General features: G+C 38.7%; 1 protein-coding gene across 6 annotated transcripts in view; it reads left to right on the top strand.

Annotated features, from left to right (window-relative positions):
• DENND5B (DENN domain containing 5B) overlaps window positions 1–14,765 on the top strand; it is a 135,630-nt gene that overhangs the window by 81,514 nt on the left and 39,351 nt on the right. For 4 of the 6 annotated variants that reach the window (XM_089527830.1, XM_089527828.1, XM_089527831.1 and 1 more), the window contains 4 exons: window positions 1,484–1,634; window positions 7,974–8,067; window positions 10,834–10,944; window positions 14,199–14,330. In XM_089527830.1, the coding sequence (XP_089383956.1) occupies window positions 1,484–1,634; window positions 7,974–8,067; window positions 10,834–10,944; window positions 14,199–14,330 (488 nt within the window). The remainder of the gene's footprint in view (window positions 1–1,483; window positions 1,635–7,973; window positions 8,068–10,833; window positions 10,945–14,198; window positions 14,331–14,765) is intronic. The other 2 variants (XM_089527833.1, XM_089527832.1) reach the window with 1 other exon arrangement.

Here is a 14,765-nt window from a genome sequence, read left to right as displayed (position 1 = left end):
CACACACCTGTGTAAAGCGAATTCTGCCTATGCTGGAGCCCCATTCATTTGAATGGGGTTCGTGCATGCGGCGGCACGGCGGTGTGGGAGCACGTGAGGCGCCATGGGTGTGCGCCGCCCCATTCATCTGAATGGGATGCGTCACCCCGCGTGCTCCCACGCTTCTTGAGCACATACGCTCAAAATGCATATAGTGCACCCACGTATAACACGGGCGCACTGTATATGTGTCCCCTAAGGCCCCTGAAGGACCTCCTAATGTCCTACAGTCACCCACCTACCACCAAGCTGGTTGGTGTGTTGTTACTCATGCCATGGGATTTTGAATATACCTTGGATTGTGTGAGTTATTTTTAACCCTATCAAGAATTCCAGTGTATTGTGGAGTTTAAAAATGTCTGAAGGAATGTTTGTGTGTGTATTTAGTGCCTTCCATCGAACTGTAATTAAGTGCTTTCCACCCAAACACCCAGAGCCAAAATATATACGGTGGAATAAAACTCCACTTACGGTTTCTATTTTGGTGGCCAGACTTCTAGATCTTTGCTTCTTTAACATGCTGGGGGTGGCTGGTGAGGCAGGCTTACCTACTGTACCCTTTTCTTTATCTTTTGCATAGTCAGTAAGGGATTCTGAAGACAGTTGCTATTTATCTTGCCTGTTGTAGAAAAATACATGTAGATACAATAGGATCGGCTAGAATAGAATCCTATGCTTTCCCAGGTAAAGCTTTATCACATTATTTACTGCTAACACATACATTGCTTCAATCCAACACAGAAAGTCTGTGCTTCTCCAGCCCTCCTTCACCATACTCTCAATGCTGACGTGGCTAAAAAAAACAGTCCAGCTCGACAGAGAACGAAGTGGAAAGGGGGAGCTGTACAGGTGTCAAAAGACTTTGTAAAAAGGAATTCATCTGTTAACTGTATACCTGTATAGGATTGTGTGCTAGGATCCATTTTGCCTTCTGTGGCACAGGGAGTGTGCCACCTTCCACATGCATCAGAAATATAACATTAATTGTAGCAGCACTTTGAAAGAACAGAAATATTGTAATTTTATATATATATATATATATATATATATATATATATATATATTTACAGTTGGGATGAGATATTAATGGGGAATATGTGATCCTCTGATATTGTTAGACCAGTGATGGCGAACCTATGGCACGCATGCCAGAGGTGGCACTCAGAGTCCTCTCTCGGCACACATGCTGTCATCCTAGCACAGAGTTTGCCAGAGTTTCTTACTAGAAAGCCAGAGGGACATGGCACTTTACAATAAATAAGTGGGGTCTGAGTTGCAGTTTGGGCACTCAGTCTGTAAAAGGTTCACCATCACTGTGTTAGACATTCTGTGAAATGACACAAGAATTCTCCAAATAGACAGGCTCTAAAGATCCTCACTGCGATAGAGAGATTCCAAGATTAAAGTAATTAAAGTATTGTTCTGTTTCAATTACTGTTTTCAGCTCAAGCTATCGAACACCGTCTGTCGAAGATAGATCACACTGCAATACATCCACACCTGCTCGATATGAAGATAGGTCAAGGCAAATACGAACAAGGTTTCTTCCCTAAACTTCAATCAGATGTGTTAGCAGCTGGACCTACCAATAACAAGTAAGCTTTTAGAAATATATCCTTAGAACAGGTACATCATCACAGTCTGTTCCCTACATTTGCAGCTTTGACTTTTGTGGATTTTATTATTCATGGATTTAATGAATATATTCTCTCTGTAAGTCTTCCTGTGGTCAACTTCCTCCAAAAGTCATGCTGGAGGACCAAGTGATTCCTAGATATAATACTTGTCTAGGCTTTAGTAGGTCCTCCAGTGCAATCCTGTGGTTAAGTTCCAGAAGATGTTGGCCATAGAATTGCCCTGGAGGACCGAGAGATTCCTAGAGAGGTATTCTCTGAGATTTAAAAAAGTTTGTTTTTAATTGCTATTTTTCTATTTTCATGGGGCTCCTGTGTTCCTAACCCCAGCAAATGTAGAGAGTCCACTGTTCTTTATTCAGTATTATTAATTTCTAACACTTACAGTGGCCCTATAAATGAGAGACCTCTAGGTCACCTTGTTATTAACAGCTCTGCTCAGGTCTTGCAGACTCAGATCTGTGGCTCCCTTGATTGTGTCTTTCCACCTCTAATGTGCTCTTCCCCGTTTCCTACTGCCTTCAAGTTTATCAAGCATTATCATCTTTTCCAGTGAGTTGGCTCATCTCATGATATGCTCAAAGTGTGATAGCCTCATTTTAGACTGGATTGTTCCTCCCACCCGATGGTGAAACCCATATCCTTAGTCATTGGGTAAAAAATGAATCCTAGTTGGTTGGCATATAATACCTTCCTTTGGGCTGTGTTGGTCTGATACTCCTTCTGTGCGGCTGTCCTCAAGATTAATGGCAGCTTCAGTTAGTGTGCATAATTTTGTATAGATATCACAGCACTGGCAATTCCTTTATTGTAGCACTGGCAATTTATCCTCTGCATTTAAACTTTGTAATTGAATACTGCCTGTTTGTAGCTGTATTATCAGAATCTAGGCCATGGCCAAAACTGTTTAAATTTTCTATTTCCATTCCAAGTCTCAAGCTTCTTCCTCTCTGGGAATAAAAGGAACTAAATGTGATGTAGGAACACACATCTTTGTTTAGTTTCTTTCATTGATTTTGAACTGGCAGTTAACTTGGAGTGAGTCAGGCGTGTGTGCTCCAAAATCAAAGTGATTAAATAAGCTCTCTAATTCCCTAATCTCTAGTGATAATCCTGTAATTCTTTGTAATTATTTACAAAGGAACATAATGTATTACATTTATTGGATGCTGGTAGGGTGATTTGCGAGCTGAACATGAGATCATACGACACACCACTACAGTTTATATCTGTTCTTCATGTAAGTCCTAAAAGAATTATGCATGCTTATCATAGCATGTCCAGTCTTTAATACAGTAGTGGGGAACCTTTACTTTTACCTTTACCTTTACAGATATGTTGCACTATAGCTCAGATAATCCATGACTTACCTCTGCTGAGTGATGGGATTTGTAGCCCAAAGATTCCTTGTCCTTGTTTTTTTAAAAAAAATAAACAAGCTTTCTCTAACCTGGTGCTCTCCGACTAGTGGGTTAAAGGAAAGTCACCACCCCTGGAGTTCTTCATCCAGGAATGGCAACTAATCAGTTTAGTTGGAAAGAGAACTTTCACAAATTATGATCTAAGTAAATCAGTTTAGGTTATTATGGAATATATTTGGCATTTGAATTGATACCCCTTATGTACATTGGTACCCTTTCATCATCTAATAGTGTACTCATGTTCTCAAATCATGAAGATGTAGTCCATTATGTCACTGATTCCAAAGTAGGAGAAGTTTCTGCTGTGTATTGTTCTGTCTCTGAAGAAGATGAGAGAATGGGAACAAATGGAATTCTGCCTCATAAGATGCTGCTTTTCAATATAATGGTTGAGGCCTGGTTTCAAGCACTGTAAGCAAATACAGCAAAGAATATAAGGCACAATATATGATGTCTGCAGACAAAATTGTGTCAGCCAGTCTCTTGGGGTATCTTGCTTCATACTGCAAAGAAGAAGCTATCTGAAATGTTGCAAAGACAACAAGAAAATTACAGTGTAGGTAGAATTTAATTTGAGCAGGACTATAGCAGAGGAATTAATTGAAGTTTTTATGATAACTGTCAATTAAAAATCTTTTTAATTACTTTAACACACCTGTGGATTTGAGAACCAGAAGCCAGTATAGAGCAAAAATAGTTGATCCAGTTTATATATTGTCATGCAGTTTAATAGTGTAATCCTGTGCATGTTTATACAAAAACAGGTTGAAAGAGGCCCAAAACACACAGACCAAATAAAGCAGCTTCTGGCCACTGTGGGGGCTGGAAGCTCCGATGCTGCGATCCAGTTCTTTGGACTGGATCCAAAAGGAGCCAGAATAATTTGGCTCCTGGTGGCGGCCAGCTTGGGGCTGCAGTGGTGGCCCACTTTGGAAGCAGGCTGTGTGGTCACCACGGTCCTGGCGCAATTATGGCCAGAGGCTGCTCCTGCCACCAGTCCACTTTGCCCCAGAATCTCAGTGTTATAATCAGTGTACAGTTGGCCCTCCGTATTCAGATTGTTTTATCCATGGCTACAATCATCCACAACTTGGAAATATTCCAAAAACATATATAAATTTCCAAAAGCAAACCTTAATTATGCCATTTTGTATAAGGGACACCATTTTACTACACCATTGTACTTAAAGGGACTTGAGCATCCACAGATTTTGGTATCCATAGGAGGTTCTGGAACCAAACCCCAGTGGATACCAAGGGCCCACTCTTCGGTAAGTGTGCATAGAACTAAAGCCTGTTAGCCATCCCAAATTGCTCTCTATTTATGCTCAGTAATATTTGTAAAAGACAGTGAGACCAACAAAAGGCAATAAAAGCAAAACCTTTGTCCCAAAATGGAGTCTTGAAACATAGCTTTAAAAACTAAATGGTGTATGCATGGATGCAGCTTTGGGACTCCAAAGGAAAACTCTGTTGTTCCTTCCATCAGATATAAAAGTTTTGTAGATAACACTAGAATTTGGAAATGTTTTTCTTTTTTGCACTGTAATTACTAGATGTCTGTCATGTTGTCTGGGGGATTCTGTGGTTTGTATTCAAAAATAACTTTTCCAAGCTCTGGATAGGACACACAATTGGCTCTTCAAAGCCAATGTTAAGACAAATGTAAAAGGAAGTGGATATACAAGAAGAGGTTTTCACTTTTCTTATTCATAAAAGAATCAGCATGAGCAATATTCCCAGTTAAAACTTTGATATTTTTGATTAACTGTCCCAGAGGGGGGAAACTTGCTTAACCCCTCCAGACATCTGTAAGAAAGTCAAAGCACTAGCACGTGTAACATTCATGAAGAATATTAAATATTACCAAGGTACTGACTTTAGCTTTGAGGAATGGACTTAAATTTAGGAGTTGTTCAAGAAACCCTGCAGGCTCAAAGCCCTTGTGACCCAGCAGGTACAAGTGCTAAACTTGGAATTGAGATCTTAGTTGCTTCCCTGAGTCAAAGGTTCAGAATAAAACCTTTTCTAGATGGTTGGCCTTTGGGATTCTAGTTCATTTCATTTGGATGCTGTGCACATGGAAGATGGAGTAATACACTGATAACCTTTGATATGCAAGTCCAATTAAAATGAATAGGGGTTGTGTAGGATCTTCAAAGTCCTTCTTTTTCGTATCCCTACCACTAAAAATAAATTGTATTTACAGATTGCCTTGTTCATAGTTAGCCCATGCTTTTTGTTCATTTATAGGATAAAATACTCTGCATTCTTACCAATATTGCCTCTAACATGGCTTACCGTTCAAAAACCAGATCCTGACTGATCATGGAAGATAAGCAGGATCAGCTCTGGGTAGTACTTGGTTAGGAGACCATAAACAAATATCAGCTACTGAAGGCTATATTTCAGAGTAAGGAATTGGCACAACCATCTCTGAGTATTCCTTGCCTAAAAAAACCCTATGAAATTCATGGGGTCACCCATAAGTCAACAGGCAGGTTGAAGACACATGCACACACACAAATGGAGAAGAAGTTGGTGGCCAGACAACATGTTATTTTAAAAAATATGTAAGTCACCTGTCAAACATGCTCTCATATCTGTCTTCCAAATCCTCTTCTGCATGGATCTGTCTCCCTCTCATTAACCACATCACATTGACAAACTGGGCCTTGTGCTACATGTAGGGAAATGCTGAATGATGATAGGTTTCAACAGTCCTTTGTGAAAAGACTTCTCACTGAGGCCACAGTATTGGAAAAAGAGCTGCTCTATCCTCTTCTCTGCATTGCTACCAAAGGACTGAAGGAGATGAAAATGACAAATACCTGCTCAGGCCTTGAATTGTCATGAGAGTGATATAGATTGAAGGTGGAAGGGACAGAGTAGTTTAAATTTGATATCTTAATTATCCCCTTTTAAGATATCTTGTGTGTGGGCTAAGACTGTCGTGTTTGCACTAGGGAAGTAAGGAGCAATATTTCAGAACAGTTCAAAGTAAGAGAGGCTTTGCTGCTGCTTCTCTTACTCCTCCTTCTCTGTCATCATTATCATAAGAAAAGAAATTGCATTGAAAAGGCAGTAATTGGCTCCAGTATTGCTGGAATATTAAGAAATTACATGTTTGAAGCTACTGGAAATAGTAACTTGACATTTTTCTGTCCTCAACCATACCTGCATACTTCGACTTTTACATGGGAACATATATAGTATGGTAACAGAGATGTTGGGGAGAGGCTTCCTGTGCAGAGTTGGTTAGGTTGAGCCTTAATTAAAACCAATTAAGAGAGAATATTACAGTCATCTTTAAACATCTGAAAGTCTGTCAGAGGATAAAAAAATTATTTTATTGCTTCAGAGGATAGAATTCAAATTATAAGAATGGTAGACTAAATATTAGCAAGAGCAGTTTGATGGTGTAAGCTGTTCTACAATGCACTATCTTGGAAAATGGCAGACTCCTTGCTTGGCTGTTTATCAAGGATATTGATTGATTAATTTCTTGTATTCGGACTAATTTGAAGTAGTTTCTTTTGAGGTCACTGCCACTTCTGTGTTTATATTAGCCAGCAAAGAATAACTCAGAATGTGTTCATGACATGCTTGCTCTGTTCTCAGCATTTTTTTCCCATCTTGACAAGTTTTTAATGTGTCATTATGGTTTGAATCCTATTGAATCCTATTATACTGTTCAACATCTTTAACAATGACTTGGAGGAAAAAATTGGGGGAATACTTATCAAATTTGCAGATGACACCAAATTAGGAGGAATAGCTAATACTCCAGAGGACAGGATCAAAATTCAAAATGACCTGAATAGACTAGAAAGCTGGGCCACAGCTAACAAAATGAACTTCAACAGGGAGAAATGTAAGGTACTGCACTTAGGGCGAAAAAATGAAATGCACAGATATAGGATGGGGGACACCTGGCTTAAGGAGACAACATGTGAAAGGGATCTAGGAGTCCAAGTAGACCACAAGTTGAACATGAGTCAACAGTGCGATGCAGCAGCTAACAAGGCCAATGCGATTTTAGGCTGCATCAATAGAAGTATAGTGTCTAGATCAAGGGAAGTAATAGTGCAATTCTGCTCTGATCAGGCCCCACCTGGAATATTGTGTCCAGTTCTGGGCGCCACAATTCAAAAAGGACATTGAGAAACTCGAGCGTGTCCAAAGGAGGGCAACTAAAATGGTGAAGGGTATGGAAACCTTGCCCTATGAGGAACGACTCAGGGAGCTGGGGATGTTTAGCCTGGAGAAAAGAAGGTTAAGAGGTGATATGATAGCTCTGTTTAAATATTTGGAGGGATGTCATATTGAGGAGGGAGCAAGCTTGTTTTCTGCTGCTCCAGAGACTAGGACCCGGAGCAATGGATGCAAGCTGCAGGAAAAGAGATTCCACCTCAACATTAGGAGGAACTTCCTGACAGTAAGGGCTGTTCGACAGTGGAACACACTTCCTCAGAGTGTAGTGGAGTCTCCCTCCTTGGAGGTCTTCAAACGGAGCCTGGATGGCCATCTGTCGGGGATGCTTTGATTTGGATTTCCTGCATGGCAGGGAGTTGGACTGGATGGCCCTTGTGGTCTCTTCCAACTCTATGATTCTATGATTGCCCCAGCTAGATGAGACCCACTGTGGAATGGTGAGTCATTTTAAATCCCAGTGGTTATGTAAATCCCAGTGATTCAATGGGTTTTCTGTAAGTGGGACTAGGAGTAGGAGTCAGACATCTGTGTAATCTTTAGAGAGACTTGTGAGAATATGTGTTAACAGTGTTAAAACCATGATTTTGTTTCATCATTTGATTAATCCAACTGAAATTTTATTGCAATCTTCCCATCTTCTTTCATTTTTTTCAAATAATCTCAGTCGGTGGGTGAGTCGCAGTGCTACAGCACAACGCAGGAAAGATCGCATCCGACAGCATTCAGAGCACATTAGTTTGGACAATGATTTAAGAGAGGTAAGTGCTATGGTTAACTGTAGGTGTGTTTGTGTTTGTGAAGAATTTACAAAATCATTATTGAGCATCCAAACATGTGAAACAACTTTTAGATGTTTGGATGTATTTCCAAGAACATAACTGAAACATTTAATGCTGAGCAAGAAAGGGTTTATGCATGGGTAATGTTAAATGTAACATCTATGCTTTATTTTGGGTTTTAAAATTGCATTAAAAAGCCACATAGAATGTTGACATAAATGTTTATTGCCACAGTATACTACTGCAATTGAACGTCAGTGTTTCTGCACGCATTAGGGTTTATTCTCACAAGACAAAAATAATTCCTCTCAAAGGGGTGGTATTTTAAAATTCTTGGTCTGTTTCTGTGGTCTCCTAGCTTGTTCTCACAAGAGGCAGCAGTATGCATTCAGGGGGAAGAAAACATGGAGAAATCCTTTAGCAAAAAGAAAATAGCAGGAATGTGTTATTGGAAGGAGTTTGTTTATATTCATATGAGACTTTATTCTGCCTTTTTAGTGTTTACACACCACCTACAGTGGATAGTTAATAGCAGTTAAACATCAATAAAATTATAAAATATAATAAAAAGGTATAGCTCAAACAAAACATTACTAAAAATTAAAGAAGCCAACTGAACAGGAAGATCTTTGGTACCTGCTTTCCTTATATTTCACCATGTGGCAGTCTAGCTTCTCAGGGCAAAGGATTCCAAATTTAGGTGCTCCTAGCAGTATCCTGGATCTGAGTTATGTATGATTTTAGAGGTTGTCCTTATAACATAGAATTGTCCTGGAAAGAAATTGGTCAACAATAGAAGCAGACTTTGCAAGACAAGGATAATACATTCCTGTAAGTGATCTTTCACAAGCATTTCTCTGAATTCTGGACTAGCTACAGTTCCTGAAGATTTTGGAAGTTAGATCAAATTGTAGTAAGCCAATACGATCTCTCTGTTCACTCAATTTAACACAAGTCTTTTGAAAAAAGCATGACAGATCTCCTGCTTGATTAGCATGCTACTTTCATTTAGCATTTACTTAAATGCAGAATGAGTAGTTGCTTTGATGTCCAGCACACTGAACATGTGAATCAGTGGGGAGTGAAAATGTTTAAAATCCCTTCCTTCCTGTTCTTTCAAAGTGAAGCCCTCATGAAATTGAATGGACAGAGATGTATCTTCTGTGACATAGGAGATGTTAATCAACAATCTCTAAACAATAAATGCTCAGAAAAGCAAGGGAGTTCTATCTTGTTTTCCAAACTCAGTTCTGTGGCAAGGCCATTCCTATCAGTAGGCAAAGTGAGCGCCTTTAGGGCTGAAGGGTGGGGTATAAATAACATAAATAAATTTGCCTCAGACAGCAGATGGAGTACAGTGAAAGGGCAGCAAATAGTTAATCATTTAATTTATGATGTTTCCATTCTATTATTATTATTATTATTATTATTATTATTATTATTTTACTGCTGGAGAAAGAGAAAATGCAGGTTTGTGATGTTTCTGTTTCAGGAGCTGAAATGACTTGACTGATTGTGGATACTACACACCATGATTTGGGGGGTGGGGGTGGGCAGGTGGGATATTTACTACTCATCCTCAGGCAACAAAATGTTTTTGGGGTGATCTTCTATGTGGTGGTAGCAAGGAGTGCACATCAGAGAGAGCAGTGCATAGATAAAGATGCTATAGTATTTAGTCTTTTAAATGAGAAAAACACTTTTATAGATACCTTTATATTTGTACCTGAAACCTGGAAATTCCTGTATGACTTATTAGACCACATCTTGCTTTTATTATTTTCCTTCCCTTTTCATTCTGTCTCCTTTAAGAGAAAAACAAAACACTATCCCTTTTCACAGTGATCAAATTTACATTTTCTTTTATTTTTTATTCTTCCAAAGTAAAACATTCTCAGGCTTCTCTGTTATTGCAGCCTGCAGTTTGGCAGGGGGAGTACGATGGGGGAGACCCTACGTTTATATATGCAACTTTGAAAGCTTATTCCACTGATACAAAGCAATGTGGCATTTGTATCTTTTTACATTTTTATTTAATAATTACCCCAGTTAACATAATTATAACAGTACAACAAATACATTATCAAATCATATCACCTTTAACAATATATACATCTCTGTGTCTATACATTGGTCTTGTTGTTCTTGTGTGCCTTCAAGTCATTTCTGATTTATGTCGAGCCTAGAACAAACCTATCATGAGGTTTTATTGGCAAGATTTGTTTTGAGGGAGTTTGCCATTGCCTTCCTCTGAGGCTGAGAGAGTGTGGCTTACCATGGTCACTCAGTGGGTTTGCAAGGCCAAGTGGGTATTTAAAGCTTAGTCTCCAGAGTCTTAGTACAACACTTAAACCACTGCATCACACCAGTGTCTATATATGCACCCACCAATAAATAATAGCTATTATTATTATTATTATTATTATTATTTACTCTGTTTCTCTAATATATTAATATCTGCTGTGCCAAATATCCAGTTGATTAATTGGAGGTCTATCTTCACCATTCAGTTCTTGAGAGTACAGAAAAAGTTTGAGCATTTAGTGCTTTTAAATGTGATAGCTCAGAGTCTTGCCTACTATTGTTCACTATTACAGTTCTGTGCTTTTTAATTTGTTCATATCAGTGCTGAATTTACTCTTTTTTCCCCTTTCTGTTTTTGCTTTTACTTTTATGCATGCATATATTGCCTTCTTCTTTTTCTCCATCTACTGTCTGCCATTGGTTATGTCTGCCTCCTCTTAGCCATCGGAGGAGTTCTTGATTCGTCAGAACTCAATGGCATTCTGGGAGTGGGATCAGGGCCCACCCGCTCCTGCACGGCCACCTAAAAAATCATTCTCAGAATGTTGCCTGGTATGTGTTCTTTAATTTTGCCAAGAACTGCCCATTGCCTTCATCACGCAAACCACTGCTTTTTTCCTAGGAGTAGAATTTCATGCACATCTCCATGGTAGTTTGAAGTGTGACTAATCAAGCAGGTTATCCAAGAGCGTAGGGAAAAAATTAACCTTTCACATGACTCCCAGCATCCCATGGCCACTGGCCATGCTGGGTCGTGAATTCTGGAAATTGTAGTCTAAAAAAGGACATTCTCTAAGCCTCGAGTGACTGCTGCACTGATACAAATTAGTTGTGATCAGTTTTACCATATGAAACTTGAAAGAAGCATTTTAATTCAGGTTCTTTGTCTTCTTCAACATTGTTGAAGTACCAAAAACTGAAGACATTGGACAATCAAGTTACAAAGACAAAGCTAGTCCTATATGTACCTTTAAACCTCATTTGCTTTTTTAGTCTCCTCAAAGAAATCTGCAAAGGCAAGTATAGATAGATCTTTTTTTCTCACTTGTCTGATTAGAACCACACTTTGAATTACTGCCACACATCTTCTTCCTCTTCCTTTTATTTCACTAGTTTTTACAGCTTTAGCTTTCTCTTCCCTGATGTTTTCCCAGGTCATTCATTGTTTAGGACTTAGACAATCACTTATTTTAGTTCGGAGGTGAAGTTGCAAATTGTTGCAGAGCTTGAGATTAAAAGTAACATGTTAGCCTTAGTCATTAGCATAAATCTACTGTATTAGTATCAAATAAAGGTACACGGAATTAATAAGTACTTGGTAAGTAAACACTCATGTAAGTAACATGTTACAGGTGACATCATTAGTTGTAACATATTATTTCCAAGCTCTGAATTGATGTGATAGTATCAGGATTGTGAGTTTAGCTGGCCCAGGGTTGAAATCAAGTAGCCTTCCAGATGTTAATGGTCACCACTGACTATGCTTAGTAGGTCTAATGGGAGTGGCAATGACAGTATCTAGAGAATTGCTATCCAACAACATCTGGAGAGGTGGATAAATCTCATCCTTTGGGACCCAATAATGGATTGCATTATTACACATAACTTGTAGCAGGCGTTTAACTGAGGTTCAGACTAGATGTGATTGTTAACTTGCAGCTTCTGCTTGGGATTGTCTTCCTCTTCTTTCCGTAAAGGAGTAGTAGCTTGAAAGAGGGCAGTTTTCAAGTGTTTTTTTTAACTTTCCGCAAGCTGTAATCGTGATTGGGATTGCCTGAATTCCCAGGCTGATTCGAAGTTTACACCACATGTAGTTTGATCCTGCATTATGGCTTGTGAGCTGCTGAAACTAGGAGATCAAGAAGAAGCTTGTGATTCTGAATTTAGAAAAAGAGAACAGTCCTTCATTTCTAGCCATCCCTTTTTTTTCTGCAGTCAGGTAGATCTGGAGAGAGAGAATATAGGTGTAACAGAGTATTTATATCTCTGTTGTTCTTTTCTTAAGTGTGTACATTGCTAGCTTTGGAAATTTTATGGCAGTGAGGAAACAACTGAAAATGTTCACCTTGTCTCATACAAGGAAATCATTCCTTGTAATGGAAAAGAGAGAGGAACCATGTGAACTGAAACAATTTATTCCAGAAAGACTCCTTTGTGTCATTCTATGGTTGGGGCAGACCTTTTAAAAAAATAAAAAAAGTACACGTTTCTAGTTGAACAGAATGGATAACATCCACATCAGTTTAAACATCTGTAGATAAAAATGTCAGGATGTATAAAATAACCTATAAATTTTTTTCATGCGTAAAATTCTGAGGGGAGTAGCAAAAAAGTTTGACTACTCTTTGTTACAGCGGAGCAAGAGACTTCTCTTTGGCTGTTTACAACAACAGCATCCCACATATTCATTTAACAATTGGAGCATATGATCTGATGTGAGATGTAGTTGGTGAAAAGCTAAGTTCCCTCTTCCTCACCTTTGTGCCTAGAATGGTTAGCATTACTGTTAAGCAAGCTGAAGGAGACCAATGCAGCAGATTTGAGGAAAATTACTTGAGAGCAATAAAGTATCCAGTGTTCAGTTTTATCTTGAGAGCATGAATGTGTATGAAGATGGGTATATTGTGTAACAGGCAGTAAAATATCTTTGGTAGTCTGTTTTATTCCCTGCACTTAATGAATCAAGTATAGGTTGTAGTGCTTAAACGTAGTGTTTGATAGTTCATTTTGATCATCAACAGGCCATACCTCCCCATTGGTATCCAAGGAAAGGGAGAAGAAGGATAAGGCAACACCTACACACACACCAAGCTGATCCTAAAGTTTTTATTTTCCGCGTCCTTTAAAAGAATATGAGATCTGAGTCAAAATGTGCAGGCATTATTTTTCAATAAAAGTCTGCTAGTGCATTTCACTGTTTATCGAATCAATGCAGCTAGACTCTTTATCATCATTGCAACCATCATGCAGGAGCTAGCACTATAGTTAGGACAGCATTCAAAGTCGCTCAGTTAGTGTTATGCCCATTTTGATGAGGAGGAGAAAAATAAAGAGTAGTATATGACAAAACTGTAGTTAATCCAATATTGTCCAGTTTCCTGGTGTGCTTTATTTATTGGATTTATTGGTTTTGGTTTTATTTATTATTGTTAGGTTTTTATGGTGGGTTGAGGAGTTGATAATCTCGTAGTTGATAGGAGCCACAGTGTAGTAAACTAAGGGTTTGGGGTAGAAAGGAGCTGAGAAAAGAATGGAAGGATTCACTTATGGATGGAAAGACACTGCTCAGATACTAGGATTTCTTGTGGATGGACAGCAGGTTTACCCACTGAAAAAAAATTGAGAAGTAGACATCACATACAAATTTACCTAGACCTAAGCACCCTATCCTCTCAGTTTGTTGCCAGTTAGTTCAAAGATATGCCAAAACGGTAGAGGCTAAATATATGTATATATCTGGCTCACAAACAAGCACCAAAGTTCCAGTTGTCCCTGTTTCTTCTTGAAGCAACCTGCCTGTGCATCTTCAAGGCTTGTGTCTGTTGAAATATTGTTAAAAGCTCACTAGACAGAATTTCCCAGACAGTATGCATTATTGTAGCAACTGTCTTCCCTCAAAGCAGTAAAAGCTTGCATGGGTATTTTCTGCCCTCTTGCTTTTTAAAATTTGATCTAAATCACTGTGGCACATACATTTTATGTTTTAATGCAGTGTGAGTCTGCCAGTTACATAAGTTTAAGAAGGTCAGACGTCTTTGCTTTCCTTGTGTGTGTTCATTCTAGTTTTCTTTTCTTCCTGGATTTAGAAGTACATGCAAGAAGCAAGGACTTTGGGGAAAAATCTGAGGCAGCCCAAACTCTCCGATCTTTCTCCTGCTGTAATTGCTCAGACAAACTGGAAATTTGTGGAAGGTTTACTCAAAGAATGTCGAATGAAGGTGAGTCTTAAGTATAACGTGATTTGCCAGAAAAACAGAAAACACCTGTGTTCAGGAGTTTCCTAAGTGTTTCTCCTCACTATAATCCTTCAATATTCAGATTGACCTTTTGGGCATACCAGCAATATTTACAGAAGTTGTTGAATCTGTGGACCTCTATTTATCCCCCATTCAGTAGTCACCAAAGATGACAACCACAATTGTACATCCGCTGCCATCAGAAACACCACTGTGCCTGACCTTATCAATAATTTAATCCCACCAGATATGTGTATAGCCAAAATTATGTATTTAACAGAAGAAGATAATGAAACCATTCATAATTATTTGTTGCTCAAATGCATGTAATTACAGTACAGTATAGGTTAGTCATTACAGTTACATATATGCTTATTTTATATAGTCTTCCTTAAGCACACATCGCAGATTCACTCT

Source organism: Sceloporus occidentalis, unplaced genomic scaffold, assembly GCF_023333645.1.
Source record: "Sceloporus occidentalis isolate IW3139 unplaced genomic scaffold, rSceOcc1.0.p SCAF_5, whole genome shotgun sequence".
Classification (NCBI taxonomy): domain Eukaryota; kingdom Metazoa; phylum Chordata; class Lepidosauria; order Squamata; family Phrynosomatidae; genus Sceloporus; species Sceloporus occidentalis.
This window is presented reverse-complemented; position numbering and strand designations above follow the sequence as displayed.